This window comes from Scomber japonicus, chromosome 18 (genome assembly GCF_027409825.1).
Source record: "Scomber japonicus isolate fScoJap1 chromosome 18, fScoJap1.pri, whole genome shotgun sequence".
In the NCBI taxonomy this organism is placed as follows: domain Eukaryota; kingdom Metazoa; phylum Chordata; class Actinopteri; order Scombriformes; family Scombridae; genus Scomber; species Scomber japonicus.
The window spans coordinates 207,575-230,906 of record NC_070595.1 but is presented as its reverse complement, the minus strand read 5'-3'; the positions used below and the strand labels follow the sequence as shown (position 1 = coordinate 230,906).

The 23,332-nt window shown below is 39.7% G+C and overlaps 1 protein-coding gene and 1 long non-coding RNA gene across 4 annotated transcripts; one reads left to right on the top strand and one right to left on the bottom strand.

Moving 5' to 3' along the window:
• Positions 1–584: 584 nt before the first annotated feature.
• glyr1 (glyoxylate reductase 1 homolog (Arabidopsis)) lies at positions 585–18,938 on the top strand. 3 transcript variants are annotated; one of them, XM_053337693.1, is made up of 16 exons: positions 585–641; positions 3,572–3,608; positions 3,703–3,782; positions 3,888–4,026; positions 5,397–5,507; positions 6,077–6,160; positions 7,992–8,045; positions 9,785–9,835; positions 9,977–10,050; positions 10,253–10,352; positions 12,264–12,374; positions 12,471–12,572; positions 12,677–12,839; positions 14,849–15,028; positions 17,703–17,827; positions 18,634–18,938. In XM_053337693.1, exons 1-16 carry the CDS (start codon positions 604–606, stop codon positions 18,706–18,708), a joined length of 1,524 nt encoding a protein of 507 aa, XP_053193668.1. In that variant the 5' UTR covers positions 585–603; the 3' UTR covers positions 18,709–18,938. The 3 variants fall into 3 exon arrangements, with proteins under 3 accessions (XP_053193668.1, XP_053193669.1, XP_053193670.1); XM_053337694.1 differs by lacking the exon at positions 7,992–8,045 and having other exon boundaries at positions 18,634–18,937; XM_053337695.1 differs by lacking the exons at positions 6,077–6,160; positions 7,992–8,045 and having other exon boundaries at positions 18,634–18,937.
• A 1,709-nt stretch (positions 18,939–20,647) lies between these two features.
• LOC128378261 (uncharacterized) lies at positions 20,648–22,326 on the bottom strand. Its single transcript, XR_008323352.1, has 5 exons — positions 21,784–22,326; positions 21,640–21,699; positions 21,457–21,595; positions 21,073–21,282; positions 20,648–20,962 (listed from the first exon to the last, which is right to left on the bottom strand). It is a non-coding gene; the product is annotated as an uncharacterized LOC128378261 (long non-coding RNA).
• Positions 22,327–23,332: the final 1,006 nt, after the last annotated feature.

Sequence of the window (23,332 nt, the reverse complement as noted above, 5' to 3'; positions counted from 1 at the left end):
TGCATAAGCCTACATTTAAAGGGTTTTTCCTTATTTTTTTAAAATCTAAATGACATTTCAACTTGTGTAAAAACTTGGTAGTCTGTGATTTGTGATACAGTATGGCCTAGACCTAATAAGGAGAGAGGGAGAAGTTGGAGACCTGCTGCAACAATGACACTCGTCGTCCTCCCACCAGTAGGTGGCAGTAATTCCTAAAAAGGGCGGACTATAGAGCCCGTCAAATATTTAGTGTAAATCATGGAGGTATCAAGAAAGCTTCTTATCTTATTCTTATGGTGCTAATATTATATTAATCATAATAAAATTGGATATAATATAATATAATATAATATAATATCTGGCACCCAAGTTTATCCAACAGCACTGCATCTGTTCAGTCATTTCCCTTAAACCCTATTAACGTTAGATGTTCAGTTTTCTATGTATTAAATGTATTGATTAACTACATTTACTGTATATATGGTGTAAGTGTAGGCTTGTTAGAAACTAGTTTGAGCATGTTTGAAAGTAACAGCGGATGTTGCACAGAGAGGAAGTGTGATGAGTGGGTGTGTGTTGTCTTTTCCTTCATTCAGTGCGACGTTTTATTAAAGTTGTAAGATGGCGACGGTGCATTTGAGGATTGGGGATCTAGTGTGGTGAGATAACTGTTATATATAGTTAAACGCCTCTGTTTCTGTTCAACTGTCTCGCATTAGACAAAGCGGTGTCGTATGAAGCAGTTAGCTTGAAGGTTGATTTTTCTTGTTGGTTTTAACCTGATGTAGGTTAGTTGATGGTCAACCCAAACAAACTGCCAGCCGAGCTGACTCAGCCAGCAACCGTCGTTAGCTTCTAGCTAGCAGCTACCAAAAAGGCTTCAGACGGAAACTATTTTTTGGTGCTTTTTCGGACACAACAATGGCTTTTATAGGTGTCATTTTCGCGCCAACGTGTTTACCTGTAATTGTTCACATGTCCAGTGTTGTAGAACTGTGACTGTATGACAAGCGTCGCTAGCACCGTGAACGGATATGTAATGTTACTGTTTGTATCTGCTTGGTCTCCGTAATAAGTGCAGCAGCTCTTTCTCTGCATACTAGCATGTAAGTGTTGATTCCTCACAAGAGTCTCAATGTAGTGTGATTTAACCCGAACAGGCGCGGAGAGATGCGCCACACTCTTTGCTAATATTATTGTAGCAGAGCTTAGTGTTTTTCATGATTTATTATGATAGCTGGTAGCTGGCGGCACATTTACAGAAGGACAGTTGTGCACAGCACAGTGACCTGGAGTTACACCGCGTTCAACATCTGTTACTTCACACACGATTCAGAACACCAGCGACTGTTCGTTTGCTTTTATTGTGATCTATTTTTATTATTTATATATCATTTACAGGAGGGGAATCCGCTCATAATAATCGCCTATAGGCATACAGCAATGGGGGAGAATCAGTCCCCCTCCCTTACCCCTAGTTTCTCTTATATTAACCCTTTAGCCCCTGGCAAAGTAAGCCAGGCAGTATGCAGAATTGGAAAATCAAAAAAGAAGTAAAATAAAAGTAAAAATAAGCAATCAAAATGAAACACACACGCGCCTACCATTGTTTTAGATAAATTACTTTTTTTTTTAAGTGCCACTTATTAGATAAATGATAGCAGACACATGGCTGTTGCTCAATAGTAGGTTACAACTCTTCTGTAAGGGAGGCAAACAGAAGTCGGAGTTTGAATTGCTGTTGTTTGCATCTCACAAACATTGCAGTCCTGTACTGTGGTGAGAGGAAAGGGGTTTTTTATAACTTGAAAGAATATAACAGACAGCAGGAACACATGGATCTCTGTCAACTGCCACTGAAAACAGCATGGGATAATCATTTATGAACAGCTGACAGCCTCCACAGATTGAACACCATGAGCCTCATGAGATTAGGCAACACTGCTTCAGTTTAAATATGGTGCAAGATATGTGCTGGTTTCTCTTCTCCATGTGTGGCTTAATGCAGTCAACCTGTTTTTACAATGCTGCTGTTTTTCACCCAGATGTTGTAGTTTAACATTGTGAGAACACTAAGGACACACTGTCATGTAAGAACTTCATGAAAAGTGCTATCAGAATCTAGGGATGTCCCGATATGACTTTTTCACTTCCGATACGATACCGATATTGTAACCTTGAGTATTGGCCGATACCGATATCAATACGATACGATATAGGCACGAATCATACATATATTTATTCCTTATTTTGTTGTGTGGAATGTTAGAAAAGGCTTGATAAAGTGATGTTACTGTTACTGTTACTGATGTTGTAGTGATATAACAGAAAACAATAGTCAGCAACAGTAGGTATAGGAAAAACTGACCCATTTATTATTAACCAATTGGTTACATAAATTTTAACCTTCAACATAAATAAAAGAGTATTACCTCAACAAATCCAATAAAAACAAAATGTTATATTTAAAGTGCAAAATAACCACTGGTTACCAACATCATTATACAATTGAATAGAATAAATTAAATTTTAAAGTGCAAACAATTCAAGTTCACTCCAGTTATTTTTTTTACTGTCAGCATATGTTGGAAACAACTGTGGGCAGGGACAAAAACAACAACAACAACACAATATTGTCCACTGTCCAACTGCTCTAAGTTAAGAGTTCACACAGCTCCAGTTTCACTGACTGACTGTGCCCAAAACAATGTAGTAATTACTCTTAGTCTTCACTGAAGAATAGAGTGTAAACACAATAAACATATCACTCTAATAACAAGAGCATAAAACAAATAATAATCAGTCAGTGCTGACTACCCTTACTACTCCTCCTCCTCCTCCACTTTCTGCAGTCCGAGCATAATGTGGAGATTTTTTTTTTCACGCGAAAATCCTCATGTTCTTTTTTGTGGTGTTTTTTCAAATGTGCGATGAGGTTGGTTGTATTGAACCTTTCCGGTTCTGTCCCTCCACGGGACACTTGCGCCTGACAAATGTTGCATTTAGCTGCAACATCTTTGTCCGAGTTTACAGTAAAATACTTCCACACAGCCGACATCACTACACCTTGCTGCAGGCACACACGTTGTCGTTGTTGTGATCACGTGGGCTGTGCATGCTGGATCAGAGACGCTCTTCTTCCGCGGCCGGCACCAACGTTAATTAAGGGGCATAACCGCTACCTACTGTGTTGGAGTGTGATCAAACCAGAGTCACCTATTATTATAGAAGTGCTGGAGCGGTAAATGGACAGCTTATATCGGAGCGTTTATATCGGAGTTTTTAGATTCAGTCCGATAAAATCCGATATTCACTTTTTTGGCTGATATCGGACTGATTTCCGATATCAATATCGGATCGGGACATCCCTATCAGAATCTGAACACTTGATTCCAGCTTACTGTACATGACAGTTTTCAATACTCTTTGGAACTTTTTGGTTGGTACCAAAAACTTACTGAGGTTCAAGACTCAGTTGTAGGAGAAAGTGATGTACGGTAATTAGTTAGTTGGAATTGAACTGATAGAAAGCACTGCTTGATGAAGTGACTTAAATATGAAATGACTAAATGTATCTCTCTTCTTTCAGGGGGAAACTTGGGCGTTACCCACCATGGCCAGGAAAGGTAAGAAGTCAAGCTTTTAAAGGAAAACAAATCCCAGCATTTGCATGACAAACTTTGTGCTAATGCTCTCCCAAAACCTCTATTCACATTTCAGATAGTAAGCCCTCCCAAGGACCTGAAAAAGCCAAGGGGCAAAAAATGCCATTTTGTGAAATTCTTTGGAACTGAAGACCAGTAAGTATCCAGCAGACAGTGAGGTACCTCTGCTGAGTGAGCCCACAACCCCCCCTCCCAACAATCACATGTGTAAGAGCTGTGTGTTTGTGTGTGCTTGTTCAGTGCCTGGATCAAAGTAGAACAGCTGAAGCCCTACCACGCCCACAAAGAAGAGATGATCAAGATCAATAAAGGCAAACGCTTCCAGCAGGCGGTGGACGCAGTGGAGGACTTCCTAAAGAAAGCAAAGGGGAAAGAACAGGTGAGGGGGGGGGGGACGGGTCCTAGAACACTTAACATGTTTGCTGCATGTTTTCACAGCCCATCCACAAATCCTCTTACTCTTAGTGCAGGTCATTAGTTTTTATGCACACACACTGGATTTAACCATTTCAAGCATGTGAAGTTTGGAAAGGCTCACAGGCTTCTGGTTAATGTTTAATAGAAGGTGACAGGTTTAGCAACAAAAAGGTCATGACAAACAATACTTTACTTAATACGTCATACTGTACATGCTGAAAATGACACACAGCTGAGATTAAATGTTAGCATCACAATTTTTAAACAGTGTCAGGTGTTCATATGAACAGTAAAGAGTTTGTCCTCTCTGTAATCATTCCTCCTGTTCATACTGAATATTAAAAGATCTCCTTCAAATGTGCTTTCAATGGAAGTGATGGAGGACTAAATCCACAGTGTGTCACACACACACTCATTTCAAAGTAGATGATCAGCTTCTATGAGTCTTCATCAGTGTGAGTTATTCATATCAAGTGATATCTGACACATTTAAAGTCTTTTTAGCATCAAATTCCCTCTTAGTGTTTCCTGTTTCTCTGTGGTGGAAGTATAGTAACAAAAAGACTTTGACACTAAAAACACTGTAACGTTGAAACATAGAAGATGAAGATTTGATTCATTTGGACTCTGAAGCTTCATATTAGCTTCACATCTACTTTTAAATCCATGTTTACACAGAAGGAGGACTGTGGATTTAGTCCTCCATCACTTCCATTGTAAGAGTATTATGAAGAGATCTTCTAATGGTCAGTATGAACAGGAGGAATCATTACAGTAAGAAAAACAGCTTTAATCATCATTTGGACTCCTGACTGTTGGTTTAAGACAGACTTGAAAAACTATGAACCTGTCCTTTAACTGTGCCAGAAAAGTATGTACCATGTGACATAATGAACATCCTACTGATCTAATGAAAGTAATATTGATGTGTTCCATTCCTTTACACAGGCTGTCATTAGCAGTATGCTATACAGGAAAACAAACAGCACACAACCAAAACAGACCTTAATGTGTGACGTGTGTCTCCTCCTCAAAAAAACAATCTAATCAAATGAACAATTAATGAAGTGAGACTTTTCTTAATTAGCCCTGCCCTCTCAAGCCCCCCTCCCTGAAACCATGAAGCACTCCCTGGTGTCATGTTCAGTGTCAGCAAATGTTTATTCAGGTGGACACAGTGTCTCTGTGGAGGCCATCTGCAGTCACACACTGTGGAAATCACTCTTCCTCTCCTGCTTAGACCAGCTTTTATTAGAGCCATGTTCCATTCACACAGTTGTGAGACAGCTGAGACCTTTTCTTGTAATACTTGTGATCTTTTTCCTTAAACAGAACTCAGATGGTAAAGGAGACTCAAAAGGAAAGAAAACACCCAACAAGCCACTTAAAATACTGGAGGAGGATGATGAGGATCTCAGTGCGCTGAAGGATCCTTCTGAGAAGGTCAGTAGGACGCTGAGGACTTAAAAACATTGTGTTGGCAAATATTATTGAAGGAGAGGTTTACTCTCAAATATTGAAAGGAACTAGTCAAGTTTCTGCAGTGGAGAAAAAAACCCTACCCATTTTTTAATTCATTTGAACTATTTTTCATTCAGTTTCTGCAGTAGAGCATGAAAACTATACCATTGCTCAGTTAACATAACACAGCCACTTAACACATTTAAGAAGCAGCTGTCAACCTGAGTGATGCCTGCAGTGTAACAGCTGCAGCAGTGGAGCTAACGTTGCCATGACAGCACACTCAAGTCAGTGTCGGATCACCCAAATAAAAAAACAAAAACAAAACAAAAAAAAACCACCTGTATATTCTCATTTAGCAGATCACTTTGGTTTATTTGTACTGAATCCCAGTACAGTGGAGGTAATTGGAATTTAATTAAAATTGGTCCTCTGTGTATGAGAACCCCCCCCCCCCCTCCTCCACCACCACCACACAGCAGAAGCGGACCTCTCCAGATTCACCCTTTTCATTCAAAAGGTATATATTTGTCTCTCTCCTCCTTTTAAAGGACTTAACAGACTCTGACCCCGAGCCGTCCACTATTGAGAGGCTGGGGGCTGGACCTGGCTCAGGATTCAAATGGGAAAGCAGTGTAGGTGAAATCCAACCCCCCCCCCCCACCTTCCCACCAAGCCTGCCTTTTTTTGCCTTTCTATCCTTCTACCTGACCTTTTTTAACCTTTTGGCTTCAATCACCAAAAAACCAAGCAGAAACTGCAGACCTTTCCCTTTCTGACCTGTGTGGTGCTCACTCTTCAATCTGTTTGTTTTTTGTTTTTTTGTTGGTTTTTTTTTGCGTGTGCTGTCGAGGTGGTCACCAACTCAGCTGCGTGGTTTTTCTGTGAGGCTGAACCTGCTGCTCAGGACCAGGGTTGATGACCACTCTACATAAAAAATGCTCTTAAAGGAAAGGTTCACACTTTTTTTTCTTCTATGTCTTAAAAACAATAATCAGATGTTCATATGAACATAACTCAGAAAACAGTCTGTGTGTTTCCCTGCAGAGTGTCAGTGCAGGATAGTAACACAAAAATAGAGTGTAACCTTTAATTTGTCTAACTCACACTGTGAAGCCTCATATTAACTTCTGCTTCACTTTGGAATGTATTTTTTTGCACAAGTTGAGAACTGTGGATTTAATTAAAAATAAATAAATGTACAATAATTTGACACTGAAGTAGCTTTAAGAGATGATGTGTTTGTTTCCTGTAATGAGGCTAAATGTGTTTCACTGTTCATATGAACAGGTACATATTGTTTTAAAGGCACACTTGAAAGAATGTGAACCAGTCCTTAAAAAGTAGAATGACCACGAGGTGTGTGTGTGTGTGTGTGTGTGTGTGTGTGTGTGTGTGTGTGTGTGTGTGTGTGTGTGTGTGTGTGTGTGTGTGTGTGTGTGTGTGTGTGTGTGTGTGTGTGTGTGTGTGTGTGTGTAAATAAAGGTTGAGCCATTAACTGCTTGTCTGTATGTGAGTGGAAACATTTTCACAATCCTCAGAAATGTCAAGTTTGTGTGACAAAACTGCATCAAATATTATGCATAAGATATACATTCTTAGAACTACTCATTCCTCATAATGAAAACAGTGTATTTACTTCATTTGTTAATGGTTTGTGTGTCAAATACAGTCAGTCCAGTAGAGCTCTCTCCTACTGCCAGCTGTCTGTTTCTGGTCTGCTGACTTCTAAACACAATCACTCTTTCATGTCTTTGTTTCAGTTGTTTCAAACTCCATGCAAAACATTTTTCCATTTCCTCATATTAGAATGACACAACATATTTTTTGCCGCTTTGTAAATCTAAATCCGATCCGATTTTGTTTCATTTAAATCCAAACATCAGCAGTTTCCACTCACATAGGGAGAAGAACATGGTAAACTTTTTTGAGTTGAAGGGAGTTTGTTTGCACAGAAGCTGAAACATTGGAGTCACACGCTGTGAACGCTTTCTCCAAAAACTCTAATGTTACTATATAGTTATTATACTTCATTAATATTCTGTTATTGGCTGGAGGAGAGTTCCACAGAGAATTCATGGACCTATCCTGTATATGATATAAAGCATGCAGAATTTGTGTTGATTGTAAAGTTTGGGATTGGCTCAGCTGTAGTTCTGAAATGAATGGTGATGTAATGCATCTCTTGTTTAGACTGCTGTGCTGTGAGTTATAAAGTAGCTCCTGTAGTTTGAGGTTATTATAACATTTCTCTGGAACAGTGAAGGAACATAACACACAAGGAGGGAACATAGTCAAAGTGTGGATCTGCTCAAAGTCATGTTAGTGTGTGTATGCATCATGCTGGGAGCCCCCGTGTGTGTGTGTGTGTGTGTGTGTGTTAGCTGTGTTAGCTGTGTTGCAGTGTAGACGTAGATTCTCTGTTAGGTCAACTCTTTCCCACTGAACTGTTCTGTTCTGTTGTAGCCTGTGAAGGACGACCCACATTTCCATCACTTCCTACTCAGCCAGTCTGAGAAGGTAAATACTGCTCAACACTGTGCTTCAGTTCTAAACTTATAACCTCATTTATTCTTCCTGCTGTTGTAATACGAGCTCTTTAAATGGTCAGTCTTCTCTGCATGTTGTGATCTGATTGGACAGTCTGTCTCTGACTCTTTTGTCTCACTCCAGCAGTGTGTCAGCTCTCCTCTCATGTGATCAATAGAGATATAGATCTTCATCTATCTGGACACATCCAACCTGAGTGTCCCAGAGCCCCCCCCACCACACACACACACACACACACACACATGGGCCTGTAACAGTTGAACTGAAAGTGTATGTGGTCAGACTGATAAATCCTCAGTCATTGTCAGCCTGTGAAGAGTCTATATAATGTTTCTACATTCATACATACTAAATATGACTGAACAATAGTTTTTATAATCATTTTTTTAAATGGAACTAAATCATGGCATCTTTATAATGTATTTCTTATTGTTTCTTTTATACTGGTCCTATTAATACTGAACAGACAGGACTGACCACATAGTGTGTAATAGTTTATAGAATTATAACTGTTATAATAAAATCTGAATGTGATTTCATCCATCTCAAATGATAACATGTATGTAAGATAACATTACATGTCCATTAACATATGGCTCAGTGACAAGATCCACCTACAGTACATTTAAGTATACTTGTACAAATAATGACTTCATTTTAAAACATCAAATGAAAAGAACATTGAGTGTTTCTACATTTACATTTGAATGCATTCCACATTCTAGTTCACATATTTTCCTGTATAGAATCAGATTTCTAGGAAAAAATACTGGTTACACCAATTGACACTGGGTTGCATCACGTCATTCATCCATAAACGTGTGTGTGTGTGTGTGTGTGTGTGTGTGTGTGTGTGTGTGTGTGTGTGTGTGTGTGTGTGTGTGTGTGTGTGTGTGTGTGTGTGTGTGTGTGTGTGTGTGTGTGTGTGTGTGTGTGTGTGTGTGTGTGTGTGTGTAAGCTGGTTTCCACAGTTGTGCATCAGGTTATATGTAACCTTTAAACACAGATTGATGCACGTAAAATCTAGGAGCCAGGGGTGTCAAACATACAGCCCGCGGACCAAAACCAACCCACTAAAGGTATCCAATCTGGCCCGATGGATAACTTTACAAGACACACTGCTACTCTCGCTCAGTAAAGGCTTCTGATCTTCCCATGGATGTCCAACTTGTACAATGACAATAAAGACTTTCTATTCTAATGTGATTCAGATTTGGAGGATAACTTTGCCTCAGTGGGCTCAGACACATTTTACCAGTGTCTCTCACCAGGGTAACCCCCAAATTGACACAGATGACCGCAAAACATTTTGTGCGTCTTATCTTTGTGAAGAAGCTTTTTCTGTGATGAGCATCAATATAACACACAAGAGCTTGACTGATGTTCTAAAACTGGCAGCTTTGTGTGTTCTGTATGTCTACAGTGCAATAACCTGTGTGTGTGTGTGTGTGTGTGTGTGGGGTCAGTGAATAGTGAACAGGAAAGATGTAAGGCGGTCAGAATAACAAGTCAACCCACCTGAACCTACACCAGTGGATTATAAGCATCATGTTTGTGCTGACACACCTCCACAGTGTGTGATCTGAAGTAGAGGGGGGAGGGGAGGGGAGGGGGCGGGGGGGTTAGCATGTCTCTTTCTTATTAACAATAGGAAGCTGCATTTTTCCAGATTGCACCTCTTGATGGATTGTTGTTTTCTTCACTCACAGCCGGCCTCATCGATGGAGCCCATTAGCAAGCGGCTGAAGATCGTAGAGGAGGTAAAGTAACAACGAAGTGATATTATTTCTGGATGTTTAATTTTGATGGGCGTTATCACCTCATGATTGCATTTAATGAGATAAATAAGTTAGGTTGAGTCTCAAGTGTGGAATTGAGCGTGATGTTGCTTTTTTGTGCAGGACACAGGGTCGACATCTATCCAAGCAGCAGACAGCACAGCCATCAATGGCAGCATCACACCCACAGATAAAAGGTATGAACACATCCTCACTGCAGTCTCACTGAGTCATCCTGAACACACATCATAAGGTTAACACGTCTGATTATTAGCAGTCATTTTTCAACTTCTGCTGTGCTTTCTTGCCTTTTAGCTTAAACTCACACAAATGTACAAGTCCAACTTTTTAATCTCAGAGTTGGTTTGTTGACGTGTTTGTCTTCCTCTGACTTTCCAGGATAGGCTTCCTGGGGCTGGGGCTGATGGGTAGCGGTATAGTTTCCAACCTGTTGAAAATGGGTCACGTTGTCACAGTGTGGAACCGCACGGCAGAAAAGGTAAGGCCATGCTCACTGTCACTTATCTGATATGAGACCATTACATATGCTGCTGTCAGTGCAGATAACACCCATCAATTAAATGTCTTTACTTTTGACCAGGTGTGTGTGTGTGTGTGTGTGTTAGAAAATAGGATAATAAGACAAGTCCACAACATAATGTCTAATAATGTCTCATTAACCATAACAATTACTGAAATAAGCTTTCTGTTTCCTGGTAGCAGTCAGGACAGCTGCTGACAGCTGTTTCTGCTGATTCATGCTCTAACTCGAAACTAGCTCCACCTCCAGCAGCTACAACAGTAACATGCTGCTCTAACACTGATGCTCACTATTAATAATCTAATGATGTCATTTATAATAATATCTCAGTCAGAGGGATCAAAGCACTACTAATATTTCAGTATTTTTAACTCCATTTCTTCCTCTCAATAGTGGTTGTTAGGACGTGCTGTGTTACCATGTCAGAAGTCAAGTGTGTTTACAGTTGACAGAGTGCACAGAAGAGGCGGGGGGGGGGGGGGGCTTATCCTTTTTCTATGAACAAACGACTGCATATTTAAAAAATAGTGTTATGGCTAAGCCAACTAGCATATCTATGAGCATGCTAGTGCTGCGCTGCCAAAACATTGTAGAATGATTGTTCAACATGTCAGAGTAAGTGTATTATTAAACTATTTTACAGTAATGTTTGACTCATAGGACATAAACTATCAGCCCATACTGTGATGTTTCAGGATGAATACACGTACATTACACCCCTAACATGAAACATTAGTGCTTTTAATTTGAAACAGATACAGGAAATGGCAGCATTGGATTGACCAATGGTGTAACTTTAGCACTCACGCATAAATTCGGTTAGTGCTGTCCAGTCAAAAGTAGTGTCTAATGTCTAATGTCTGGTTTGAATACAAATGATTGAAATATAATAATTGGCATCACTGATAGACGTAATTCATTTCTTCACTTGTCATTTGATTGTAGTTCTTTTTGAAATGCTGTGTTCACTAATGTGTCCCATTCTCTGTTTGTCTCCTGAATGACTCCATTTGTTTTAGTGTGCTGCACAAAGTATTTGTTTTTATTATTATTAAAACATGATAGTTTGTGGTTGAAACACTGAGTTCAGTTCAATTGTGCTGCACAGAAATACTAAGTAGCTGTATTCCTGAATATTATAATGATAATCTTTATAGAGCATTTTTCAAAATAAATGTTAGAAAGTGCTTCACAGGCAATAAAACAGAACAGAGTAGAGATATTGAGAATAACTACTAAAAACAGAACAGTGCTCAACAAATAAAAGACTAGAATATAAGGGAGAGAAATAGGTCCAATCAAATCTATTAATACTGTAAAATCCTTACAGAACTGGGAAAAGATGTACACAGAAAACATAACGCACACACACACACTCAACATTAGTATATTACAAGACTTCCACTGTTTAAATATTGACACTGATGTACACAGTGTCATGTCTACAGGAAGTGCATTCCAGAGTTTGGGGGCCTGATCCCCTCTGGTCCCTAAGTTGGATCTGGGAACAATAATAATAATAATAATATTGGACAGAACCCCCACTACCTCCTACTGCTTCCAGTCTTTATTCTAAGCTGGGATAACCATGTCTTCATATGACATGAGACTGATGTCAATCTACACATCTTAGGGTCAGACACAAAGTCAATAAGCACATTTGCCAAAATGTTGAACTACTCCTTTACAACCTAATTACAACTTACACTGTGTGTTACCAAAACAAATGTCAGGATCCTCTGCTGAGCTTTACAAAAATGTTGTCAATGAAAGAAAAAGTGGAGGAACAACACATGATGAACAGCTGTGTGGAGTTGAAGACACACTGAAGAATGTAGCATTAAACAGTGAATCCTGTGTGTTCTCCAGTGTGACCTGTTCATCCAGGAAGGAGCCAGGTTAGGACGGACTCCTGCAGAGGTGGCTTCAATGTGTGATATCACTTTCTCCTGTGTGTCTGACCCAAAGGCTGCCAGGGATGTGAGTACAATCATCCACAGTACAGGGCTTTCTACTGGAGGGGTGATCACTAGCTCAAAGGTAAAATAACTTGTGCTTGTGTGTGTTGTTGTCCAGTTGGTGATGGGACCCAGTGGAGTGCTGCAGGGAATCAGGCCGGGCAAATGTTACGTAGAGATGTCTACTGTAGACCCAGAGACCATCACAGAACTCTCACAGGTAGATACTGACACACACACACACACACACACTCCGGCTTTTCTTGGATGCAGTAGTAGTAGTAGCAGTAGTATTTCATCATCATTGTATGTGTGAATAATCAGGTGATCACGTCGCGGGGTGGCCGTTTCCTGGAAGCTCCGGTAGCAGGAAGCCAGCAGCTCTCTAACGATGGGATGTTGGTCATCCTGGCAGCTGGCGACCGAACGGTTTACGAGGACTGCAGCAGCTGCTTCCAGGCCATGGGCAAGACTTCCTTCTTCCTGGGTACGTACACACACACACACACACACACACACACACACACACACACACACACACACAATGACTTTGACTGTAACTGTAACATAAACTGTAAAAATGTTCTTTTTTTCATATCTAAAGAGAAAGAAAACAGATAAGCACATATCCCAAAATGCCAGCTGATTCCTTTTAACCTTTGTGTCGTCCTCCAGGGTCAAATTGACGCCTTCTGTTTTGACTGTCCTCCCTTCCTCCCCCACCTTCCTCCCTTCCTCTTTTCCTTCCTTCCTTCCTTCCTCCCTCCCTCCCTCCCTCCCTTCCTTCCTCCTTCATCCCTTCCTTCCTTCCTTCCATCCTTCCATCTGTGCTTCCTTCCTCCCCCTTCTCCCTTTCTTTCCTTTCTCTCTCTTTCCTTCCTTCCTTCCTTCCTTCTCTCTTTTTTCCTCCCCCTCCTTCCTCCCTCCCTTCCTCTTTTCCTTTCTCCCTCCCTCCTTCCTTTCTTCTTTCCTCTGTCCTTCCTTCCTTCTTCCTCCCTTCCATCCTCCCTTCCTTTCTTCCTTCTTCCTCCCTTCCTTCCTTGACTTGAGGACAACAGGAGGGTTAAGGCAACATGGGTAGACTGTAAACCTTTAACCTCTTAACGCACGCTGTTCCGTCTATGGGACGGGACGGATGTTAGGAGGTAGTGACAAGTTGTTCTGAATGTTTTAAACACCAACCCTTAAATATATATATTCATGCCGTACATTGTTAGAAAGCTTAGATTCTCCTGATTCATTCAAGACCACTCACCAATTATATGGTTGCTCACAGCCGTAATAGTATTAGCGGTTAGCTCGGCTAGCCACTCAGCTAAGTAAGAAAAGCTATAATGCTACATACCTTCAAAGTCTTCCCTTTATCCACAACGATCATCTTATGACTCAGGACTTTCTGTACAGCTCGCCAAATATCCATTCTTGTGAAATATGAAATCCGTTTCCATAAAACTGAAATACTTTCCTCAATATGTCAACATGTATTTAGTCCAACACGTAACGTAATAACACAAATAACAAACCATATACGGTCCGTTTACGTCATTTCCTGACCTGGACGTCCATCTCAGAGTACACGTGACTAGATGTTTACGACCGTGAGCCTCTCCTGCTTCTGACGACACCACACACAGGCCAATCGGTGTTTAGGTTTAGGCAGTACATGTCTCCAAAGCCAATGAGGACATGTGACCGACGACATCATGGCTTTGAATGACAGCTGTTCCAGCCTATGGAAATATTCGGTGAAATGAGGTTGATAACCTTTTAGCCAATAGTCAGAGGTTTCCAACGGTGTATGACACTAAGCTATCAGTTTAGCTGTCCATAAGTGTAACTGGTGCGCCCCACTGTCTGTGCGTGCGCCCGGTGTGTAAAAGAGTTGAACCATATCATTACACATTCAGCATTTTGTTATACGGTTGGTTCTTCTTCAACTTGACATCTTTATAGCTAAATAAATGGATAGATAGATACATAGATAGCTAAATAAATACATAGATAGCTACATATGACAAAGAAATACACAACTGCAGAGGCAGCAGAGTTTCTTATGAACTGGAGTGATGAGGAGGCATTTTTTGGTCAAATTTGGACTGCATGAAGCCAAGACCTGTGGCTGTAGCCTCATTGTGTCTATATCCCGCTGAGAGGTCCCTGAATGTCAGACACATCTCTGAGTCTCAAACTATGTGGGATCTGTGCTGCTCACAACTTGAGCATGTCGTTTAGGCTAACAACATAAAAAACAGGGGCGTGTATTAAGAGGTTAAAATGTGTAGCTGCTGATCTAAAATAGTTGAATGACTGTGATTTTTATCTCTTGACATTTCAGTCCTGAGTCTCACCTCATTTCAGTTTATTTCTGAATGCTTGAGCTGATAGATGACATCAAATTGTCCTCTCCTTTTCTGTGGCTGCAGGTTTCAGGCATGTAGAGATCTTACTGTTGTGTTTTATAAAGGTGTGTGTGTGTGTGTGTGTGTGTGTGTGCAGGTGAAGCAGGCAACGCAGCGAGGATGATGCTGATCCTCAACATGGTGCAGGGCAGCTTCATGGCAACCATTGCAGAGGGGCTAACTCTGGCCCAGGCCACGGGCCAATCACAGCAGACCTTCCTGGACATCCTGTGCCAGGGTCAGATGGCTAGCACCTTTGTGGACCAGAAATGCCAAAGTGAGTCAACTCATGTGTTTAACAGTTACCTGAAACACTAACATGCTGCTCTAACACTGATGCTTCACTATATATAATAATACACTCCTGAACATAATCTTAAATTATAAGTATTGACATTTCACAGTGATGGATGGTAACCAGGTTGTAAGTAGAGCTTCAAAATGTAAAAAGAAGAAACAGGAGAAGGAGACAAAAAACATAAAGTGAAGAAATGTATTAAAAAACTGCATTTAAACTCAAACAGGCTGTTCATCAGCTGATCAAAAGTTTAAGACCATCCTGCCACGTTGAAAGACAAAAAGCGTGGCACGCAGGTGGTCAAGTGGTTAAGAGTGCATGCCACATACGCAGTGGACCCAGGTTCAAATCTCGGCCGGAGGTCCTTTGCTGCATGTCACACACCCCCCCCCCCCCCTCTCCCATGATTTCCTGTCTAGCCACTGTCAATAAAGGTTTCTGTGCAAAAAAAAAACAAAGACAGAAAGCTTTTTTGCCTTTGCCATCAGGACGTCATGCCAGTGGGAATGAAAGCCAGATTTTAGTGTGGATTTTGACTTTTTGAGGCTATGGTCTTAAACTTTTGATCAGCTGATGAACAGCCTGTTTGAGTTTAAATGCAGTTTTTTAATACATTTCTTCACTTTATGTTTTTTGTCTCTTTCTCCTGTTTCTTCTTTTTACATTTTGAAGCTCTACTTACAACCTGGTTACCATCCATCACTGTGAAATGTTCAGGACTGTATATCACATATTACTGTAATACTGTATACTACATCACTACAATACTGCAGTACTTTTACTGTAATACTGTATACTACATCACTATAATACTGCAGTACTTTTACTGTAATACTGTATACTACATCACTACAATACTGCAGTACTTTTACTGTAATACTGTATACTACATCACTATAATACTGCAGTACTTTTACTGTAATACTGCATACTACATCACTATAATACTGCAGTACTTTTACTGTAATACTGCATACTACATCACTATAATACTGCAGTACTTTTACTGTAATACTGCATCACTATAATACTGCAGTACTTTTACTGTAATACTACATCACTACAATACTGCAGTACTTTTACTGTAATACTGCATACTACATCACTATAATACTGCAGTACTTTTACTGTAATACTGCATACTACATCACTATAATACTGCAGTACTTTTACTGTAATACTGCATACTACATCACTACAATACTGCAGTACTTTTACTGTAATACTGTATACTACATCACTATAATACTGCAGTAATTTTACTGTAATACTGTATACTACATCACTATAATACTGCAGTACTTTTACTGTAATACTGCATACTACATCACTATAATACTGCAGTACTTTTACTGTAATACTGCATACTACATCACTCATAATACTGCAGTACTTTTACTGTAATACTGCATACTACATCACTATAATACTGCAGTACTTTTACTGTAATACTGCATACTACATCACTATAATACTGCAGTACTTTTACTGTAATACTGCATACTACATCACTATAATACTGCATACTACATCACTCATAATACTGCAGTACTTTTACTGTAATACTGCATACTACATCACTATAATACTGCAGTACTTTTACTGTAATACTGCATACTACATCACTATAATACTGCAGTACTTTTACTGTAATACTGCATACTACATCACTCATAATACTGCAGTACTTTTACTGTAATACTGCATACTACATCACTATAATACTGCATACTACATCACTCATAATACTGCAGTACTTTTACTGTAATACTGCATACTACATCACTATAATACTGCAGTACTTTTACTGTAATACTGCATACTACATCACTATAATACTGCAGTACTTTTACTGTAATACTGCATACTACATCACTATAATACTGCAGTACTTTTACTGTAATACTGCATACTACATCACTATAATACTGCAGTACTTTTACTGTAATACTGCATACTACATCACTATAATACTGCAGTACTTTTACTGTAATACTGCATACTACATCACTATAATACTGCAGTACTTTTACTGTAATACTGCATACTACATCACTATAATACTGCAGTACTTTTACTGTAATACTGCATACTACATCACTATAATACTGCAGTACTTTTACTGTAATACTGCATACTACATCACTCATAATACTGCAGTACTTTTACTGTAATACTGCATACTACATCACTCATAATACTGCAGTACTTTTACTGTAATACTGCATACTACATCACTCATAATACTGCAGTACTTTTACTGTAATACTGCATACTACATCACTCATAATACTGCAGTACTTTTACTGTAATACTGCATACTACATCACTATAATACTGCAGTACTTTTACTGTAATACTGCATACTACATCACTCATAATACTGCAGTACTTTTACTGTAATACTGCATACTACATCACTCATAATACTGCAGTACTTTTACTGTAATACTGCATACTACATCACTATAATACTGCAGTACTTTTACTGAAATACTGCATACTACATCACTCATAATACTGCAGTACTTTTACTGAAATACTGCATACTACATCACTCATAATACTGCAGTACTTGAGTAACATGTGGTTTTTACAGTATGTATTAATCCAGTGTGAAGTTGTGCTTACAGTAATGTGTTTATGTGTGCAGATATTTTACAGGGCAACTTTAAGCCAGACTACTATTTAAAACACATTCAGAAGGACCTGAGGCTAGCTATCTCCATGGGAGACATGGCCAATCATCCAACCCCGATGGCTGCAGCTGCCAACGAGGTACACCACTGTGATGAACACTTCTTCTCTCTTCTTCTTTTTCTTGGTGACTTAGTACTGAAAAAGGTGAACAGGAACAGAGCTGAACCCTTGTGCTGCCTGACTGCTCTCAGTACTCTCTCAGCTGTTTCATATGTGTATAAGTGCATCATTCAGTAGGAGAACAGAGTGTGGCTCATGTGTGTCTATGATCACAGGAGAACTAAACATGGCAACCAGTTGAATGTGATCTTTCTGTGTAGTAGTCACTTTATGTAACATATGAGATCATTTAACCCTGCTGTGATGATTCTGTCTGTGTATGGATGTTCTGCCAACACTCTGCTCTAGCGCCATCACTAGGCCAGTGTTGTATCTTGTTCAGTTCATACAGTTTGATGTGGAAACTGTAAATAGAACTTTCTAATAGCAGATAGTTTAATTTGTCACAGTAAGAAAAGCATCAGTTTATTCAAGCCAACATTTACAAGAGCAGGACACTGAAACTTTTTCATTTCTAAATGTGAAAGAAACACTGGGCATAGATACACTGCTATTGTGTTAAGCCCCGGCCAATAGGAAACATAATACGGTGCCGTATAATTAAAGATGCACGATTATTGGATGCCACTATCTGTTTGAGCACGATGCAGACAATACCTCATCTCCACTCAGACTTTATTCCATGCTCCTGCACTAATCTTGCTTAATCAGAGCTGAGCCAGCATCACTGTCTAATCTACAGATAAAAGAATAAATGCTATAATAGTGATGATAATGACAACACTATTAAAAGCTTGTTTGTTCTTTGTGTGTTCCCTTTGCAGGTTTACAAGAGGGCTAAGGCACTGGACCAGTCAGACAACGATATCTCTGCAGTGTACAGGGCCTACATTCACTAGAGCGAGGTGTGACTTATCCTCTGGACCACACAGTCTTTAACCCCTTCTTATTTCTCCCTCCTCATCTAACGTCTTTTTTTTTTTTTAAAGTTTTTATTTTATTTTGAAATTCTAATAGTTTTATTTCATTCTGCCCCGTTAGCCGCCCACACAGGGATCCTAATTCCTTTTTGTTAGAGGCAACCTTGAGCATTGCACTGACTTTACAGAGGGAATACACATCACACATATATATATATATATATATATATATATATATATATATATATATATATATATATATAGGGGGGGGGGGGGGCAGCAGCTCATCCGGTTTCTGATATCTTAACAAATAGTAGAAGTCATGCAGGGATGTGTGTGTGTGTGTGTGGGGGGGGGGGGGGGTCCAGTGCCACTGTGAAGAGCAGGGGGTCCAGCTCCAGCCACATATAATGCTGTCAGGTTTTGTGGATGCATAAACCCTAAAGATTATTCTTTTCTTTTTTTTTTTTTTGTTCATGTACAAATGAGTTTATTTAATTCAGTGTGATCTATTGATTTACTTTTTAAATGTCCAGATTTCCATGAGAGAGAAAAACCACCAAGAACATGCCACTGCATTGCCTTAATATTGTAAACCCCTGGAGTCTCTCAGTACTAGATGTATTTATTTATGTTCTCTTTCTAGATCTTCTTGGTGCAGTTTGGTCATGGCTCGTTTCTGTATTTGACGAAGATGATGATTTATGCTTTTTAAGTTGGTGTTAATGAATCTTTTCTTTTGAACAGGTTAAGGACAGAGCAACAGATGTGTTGAGGCCTTAAAATGCAGTAATTAATATTTTGTCATCAAGATTTCCTTGAGATTTTACATGTTTTTGCTTCATTCTTGAGTTTGGAAGAGTTCTCATTTCCACTGTGTTTTTCTTTTCTTTTCTTTTTTTAATATATTCTGGAACTAGATGAATCCCAATGTTTGAGTTTCATTTAAAGTGAGGTTGATCATTAAGTCAGTCGTGCTTGTTGTTGTTTTTCTGGTAGTAACTAACAGAATGGTTGGATCTATGGTTAGGATGGTTTCATGACTCTGAAGGCTGTAGAACAAATCCTCATTACTGACAAACTGTTACACACACACACACACACACACACACACACACACACACACACACCTCAATGCAGCTAAATACTTTGTTACATTTCCATATTTAACAAACCAAATGTTATCACACATCCTGATGAATGCTTTCTCTCTTACATTGGCCTCAGCTGTAATGAAGGGAGGGATAGCAGGTGGTCACATGACAGCAGACGGTGGTGGTGGGGGGCCGGGTTCTAAAAGCAGACCCATACATCAGTCATCCACACTCATTATACATGTGCTGATAATTAACAAAGACCTGTTTTAAAGGTCAGAGAGCAAGAACAAGTTTAGAGTCCAACTATAAAATATGTCAGATGTCAGTATTGGTATCATCTTCAATAATCCACCATCAGTCGAGCTCCTCTTGGCTCGAAATTCAGTGAGTGGACCCTAACTCTAACCCTTTTGGATGGGGGTCTCTTTCGGTTAGGGGTTTCTATTGAGGGGTTGTTGTGGATCAGCTGTGAAGATCTCCTGTGTGTAATATGGAACAGCTGAGTACACACACACACACACACACACACACACACACACCATCAGAGCCAACTCATAACTTCTGACTGTCTCATTTCACACACTTAGATTTTATACTATTTCAGATTTCACATTAAAGCCTCCTATTTATAATTGCAACATCAGGTGTGAGCTCTGATTGGTCCCTAACGGTTCAGTTATCATGTGGTTATGATAATAAATCTAGATTTCTTTTACTTTTCCCTTAATGAAGGAAACATGGGAAAAAATCACTTTTGAACACAGGAGTCAGCCCCACTGCTACCATACAGTAACACACACACACACACACCCAACTCATACAGTAACACACACACACACACACACACACACACACACCCCCAACTCATACAGTAACACACACACACACACACACACCCAACTCATACAGTAACACACACACACACACACACCCAACTCATACAGTAACACACACACACACCCAACTCATACAGTAACACACACACACACACCCAACTCATACAGTAACACACACACACACACACCCAACTCATACAGTAACACACACACACACACAGCTCATACAGTAACACACATACACACAGCTCATACAGTAACACACATACACACAGCTCATACAGTAACACACACACCCCCCTGCTCATACAGTAATACACACACCCCCCTGCTCATACAGTAACACACACACCCCCCCCTGCTCATACAGTAACACACACCCCGCTCATACAGTAACACACAGCTCATACAGCTCATACAGTAACACACACACACACAGCTCATACAGTAACACACAGCTCATACAGACACACACACACACCCCGCTCATACAGTAACACACACACCCAACTCATACAGTAACACACACACACACACCCAACTCATACAGTAACACACATACACACAGCTCATACAGTAACACACACACCCCGCTCATACAGTAACACACACACACACAGCTCATACAGTAACACACTCCCCCCCCCCCCCCGCTCATACAGTAACACACACATACACACACAGCTCACACAGTAACACACACACCCCCCGCTCATACAGTAACAGTAACACATACACACAGCTCATACAGTAACACACACACACACCCCGCTCATACAGTAACACACACACACAGCTCATACAGTAACACACATACACACAGTTCATACAATAACACACACACACAGCTCATACAGTAAGACACACACCCCCCGCTCATACAGTAACACACACATACACACAGCTCATACAGTAACACACACACACACACAGCTCATACAGTAACACACATACACACAGTTCATACAATAACACACACACACAACTCATACAGTAACACACATACACAGCTCATACAGACACACACACACACACAGCTCATACAGTAACACACACATACACAGCTCATACCCCGCTCATACAGTAACACGCACACACAGCTCATACAATAACACACACACACACACACACACACAGGATGAGAGTGTATCATGCAGGGAATAAAAAGAGCTCATACTGTTTTAGGTCAACTTCAACAGTTCATCAATAATTAGTTTGCATGTTAATAATCCGACAACACTGAAACATTTTCAGTTTGCCAAATGAACCCCCCCCCACACACACACACACACACACACAGTATAGTGTAAAGAAATGTTTTTAGAAGACATGTAAATAACACATCAGTAAGGTTTCTTTTATATCTCCAATAACCAGGATTAATAAAACCACAAGTTTTTTTTGGTTCTACAGAGCGACTGTCTAACATCTTTGTGTCTTAATACTGTAGATTGATCAGTTCAAGTGTAAATGGTTTATTAATATGTGGCTTATATAATCTGGCTAATTATCGCGTTCAAATGATAATGACTTGGATCCCGTTTAAAGGAAGGAGGTTGTAACTTTGGTTTTTGGGGGATATTTATGATTTTGTGTACATGTGGAAATATCAAGACTTTTGTGCTGTTTAATAAATCCTCTCCTGATTACTGACTGATCACTTATCTTATTCCACTCATCATATTCTTACTTTAAATTGTTTCACAGCTCTAATATTTGCCATTCAATGGTGAGAATACTGCCGTTCATTTGCTTTAACATTCTAGTTTCATATTAAGGGCTGAAGTTACTTATTCTAGATTTCTCCTACAGTGAATAATAAATCAAATAAAATCCCATTTTTAAAAAAAAATCAATCTTTAATAAGTCTCAGTACTTTCTGACTTCTCTACTCTGTCTGTGACTCTCAGCTCTGAGCCCACTGCTTCCTACTGTAGACATACATCTTTATAAACAATAAACTAATATATAGTTTGGTTTAAAAAAAGAAAAGCTCAGTCATTTTCTGGCTCATTGTGTTTTTTATATTTTTGAACAGTGTAGTGAGGTAAGGGTAGAGCTAGGGGTAGAACCAGGGCTTTTGGGGCTTCAGCCTTTAATGTTTTCTCAAAAGCCACAAATCCTTTGTGTGTGTGTGTGTGTGTGTGTGTGTGTGTGTGTGTGTGTGTGTGTGTGTGTGTGTCTGGTTAAAGTCACTTTCTGAACAGTGACTTCAGCTGCTGACTGAATCTGAGTGAGTTTATAAAAATTAAGATCAGATATTCCTTCATTAGTTCCACGATGGGGAAATTGACAATATTGCAGCAGCAAAGTGGACAGTAAAAAAAAAGCTTCAATAAAAAGAAAACAATAATAAGTTCAAAGTACAAAAGCAATAAAAAAAACAATAGTAATAAAAAGTAAATAATAGTAACATAATGTACAAAAGTAAATAAGTAACATTGATGTTGAGTGGTAATATACCTGAGTTGAGATTGTTATTGCACAGGTTTAGTGAGAATATATAAATATCATATATATCTATATATAGTGCAGTCTGTCAGAGAAGGAGGCTCAGGGTGCTCTGGGTGTCATCTCCTAACCCCGCCCCCTGGTCACAGCTGAGAAATGATTGACTATGCACGAGCTGCGCAGCACGTATGATTTAGTGACGCTGTGCGCATGGCTAGT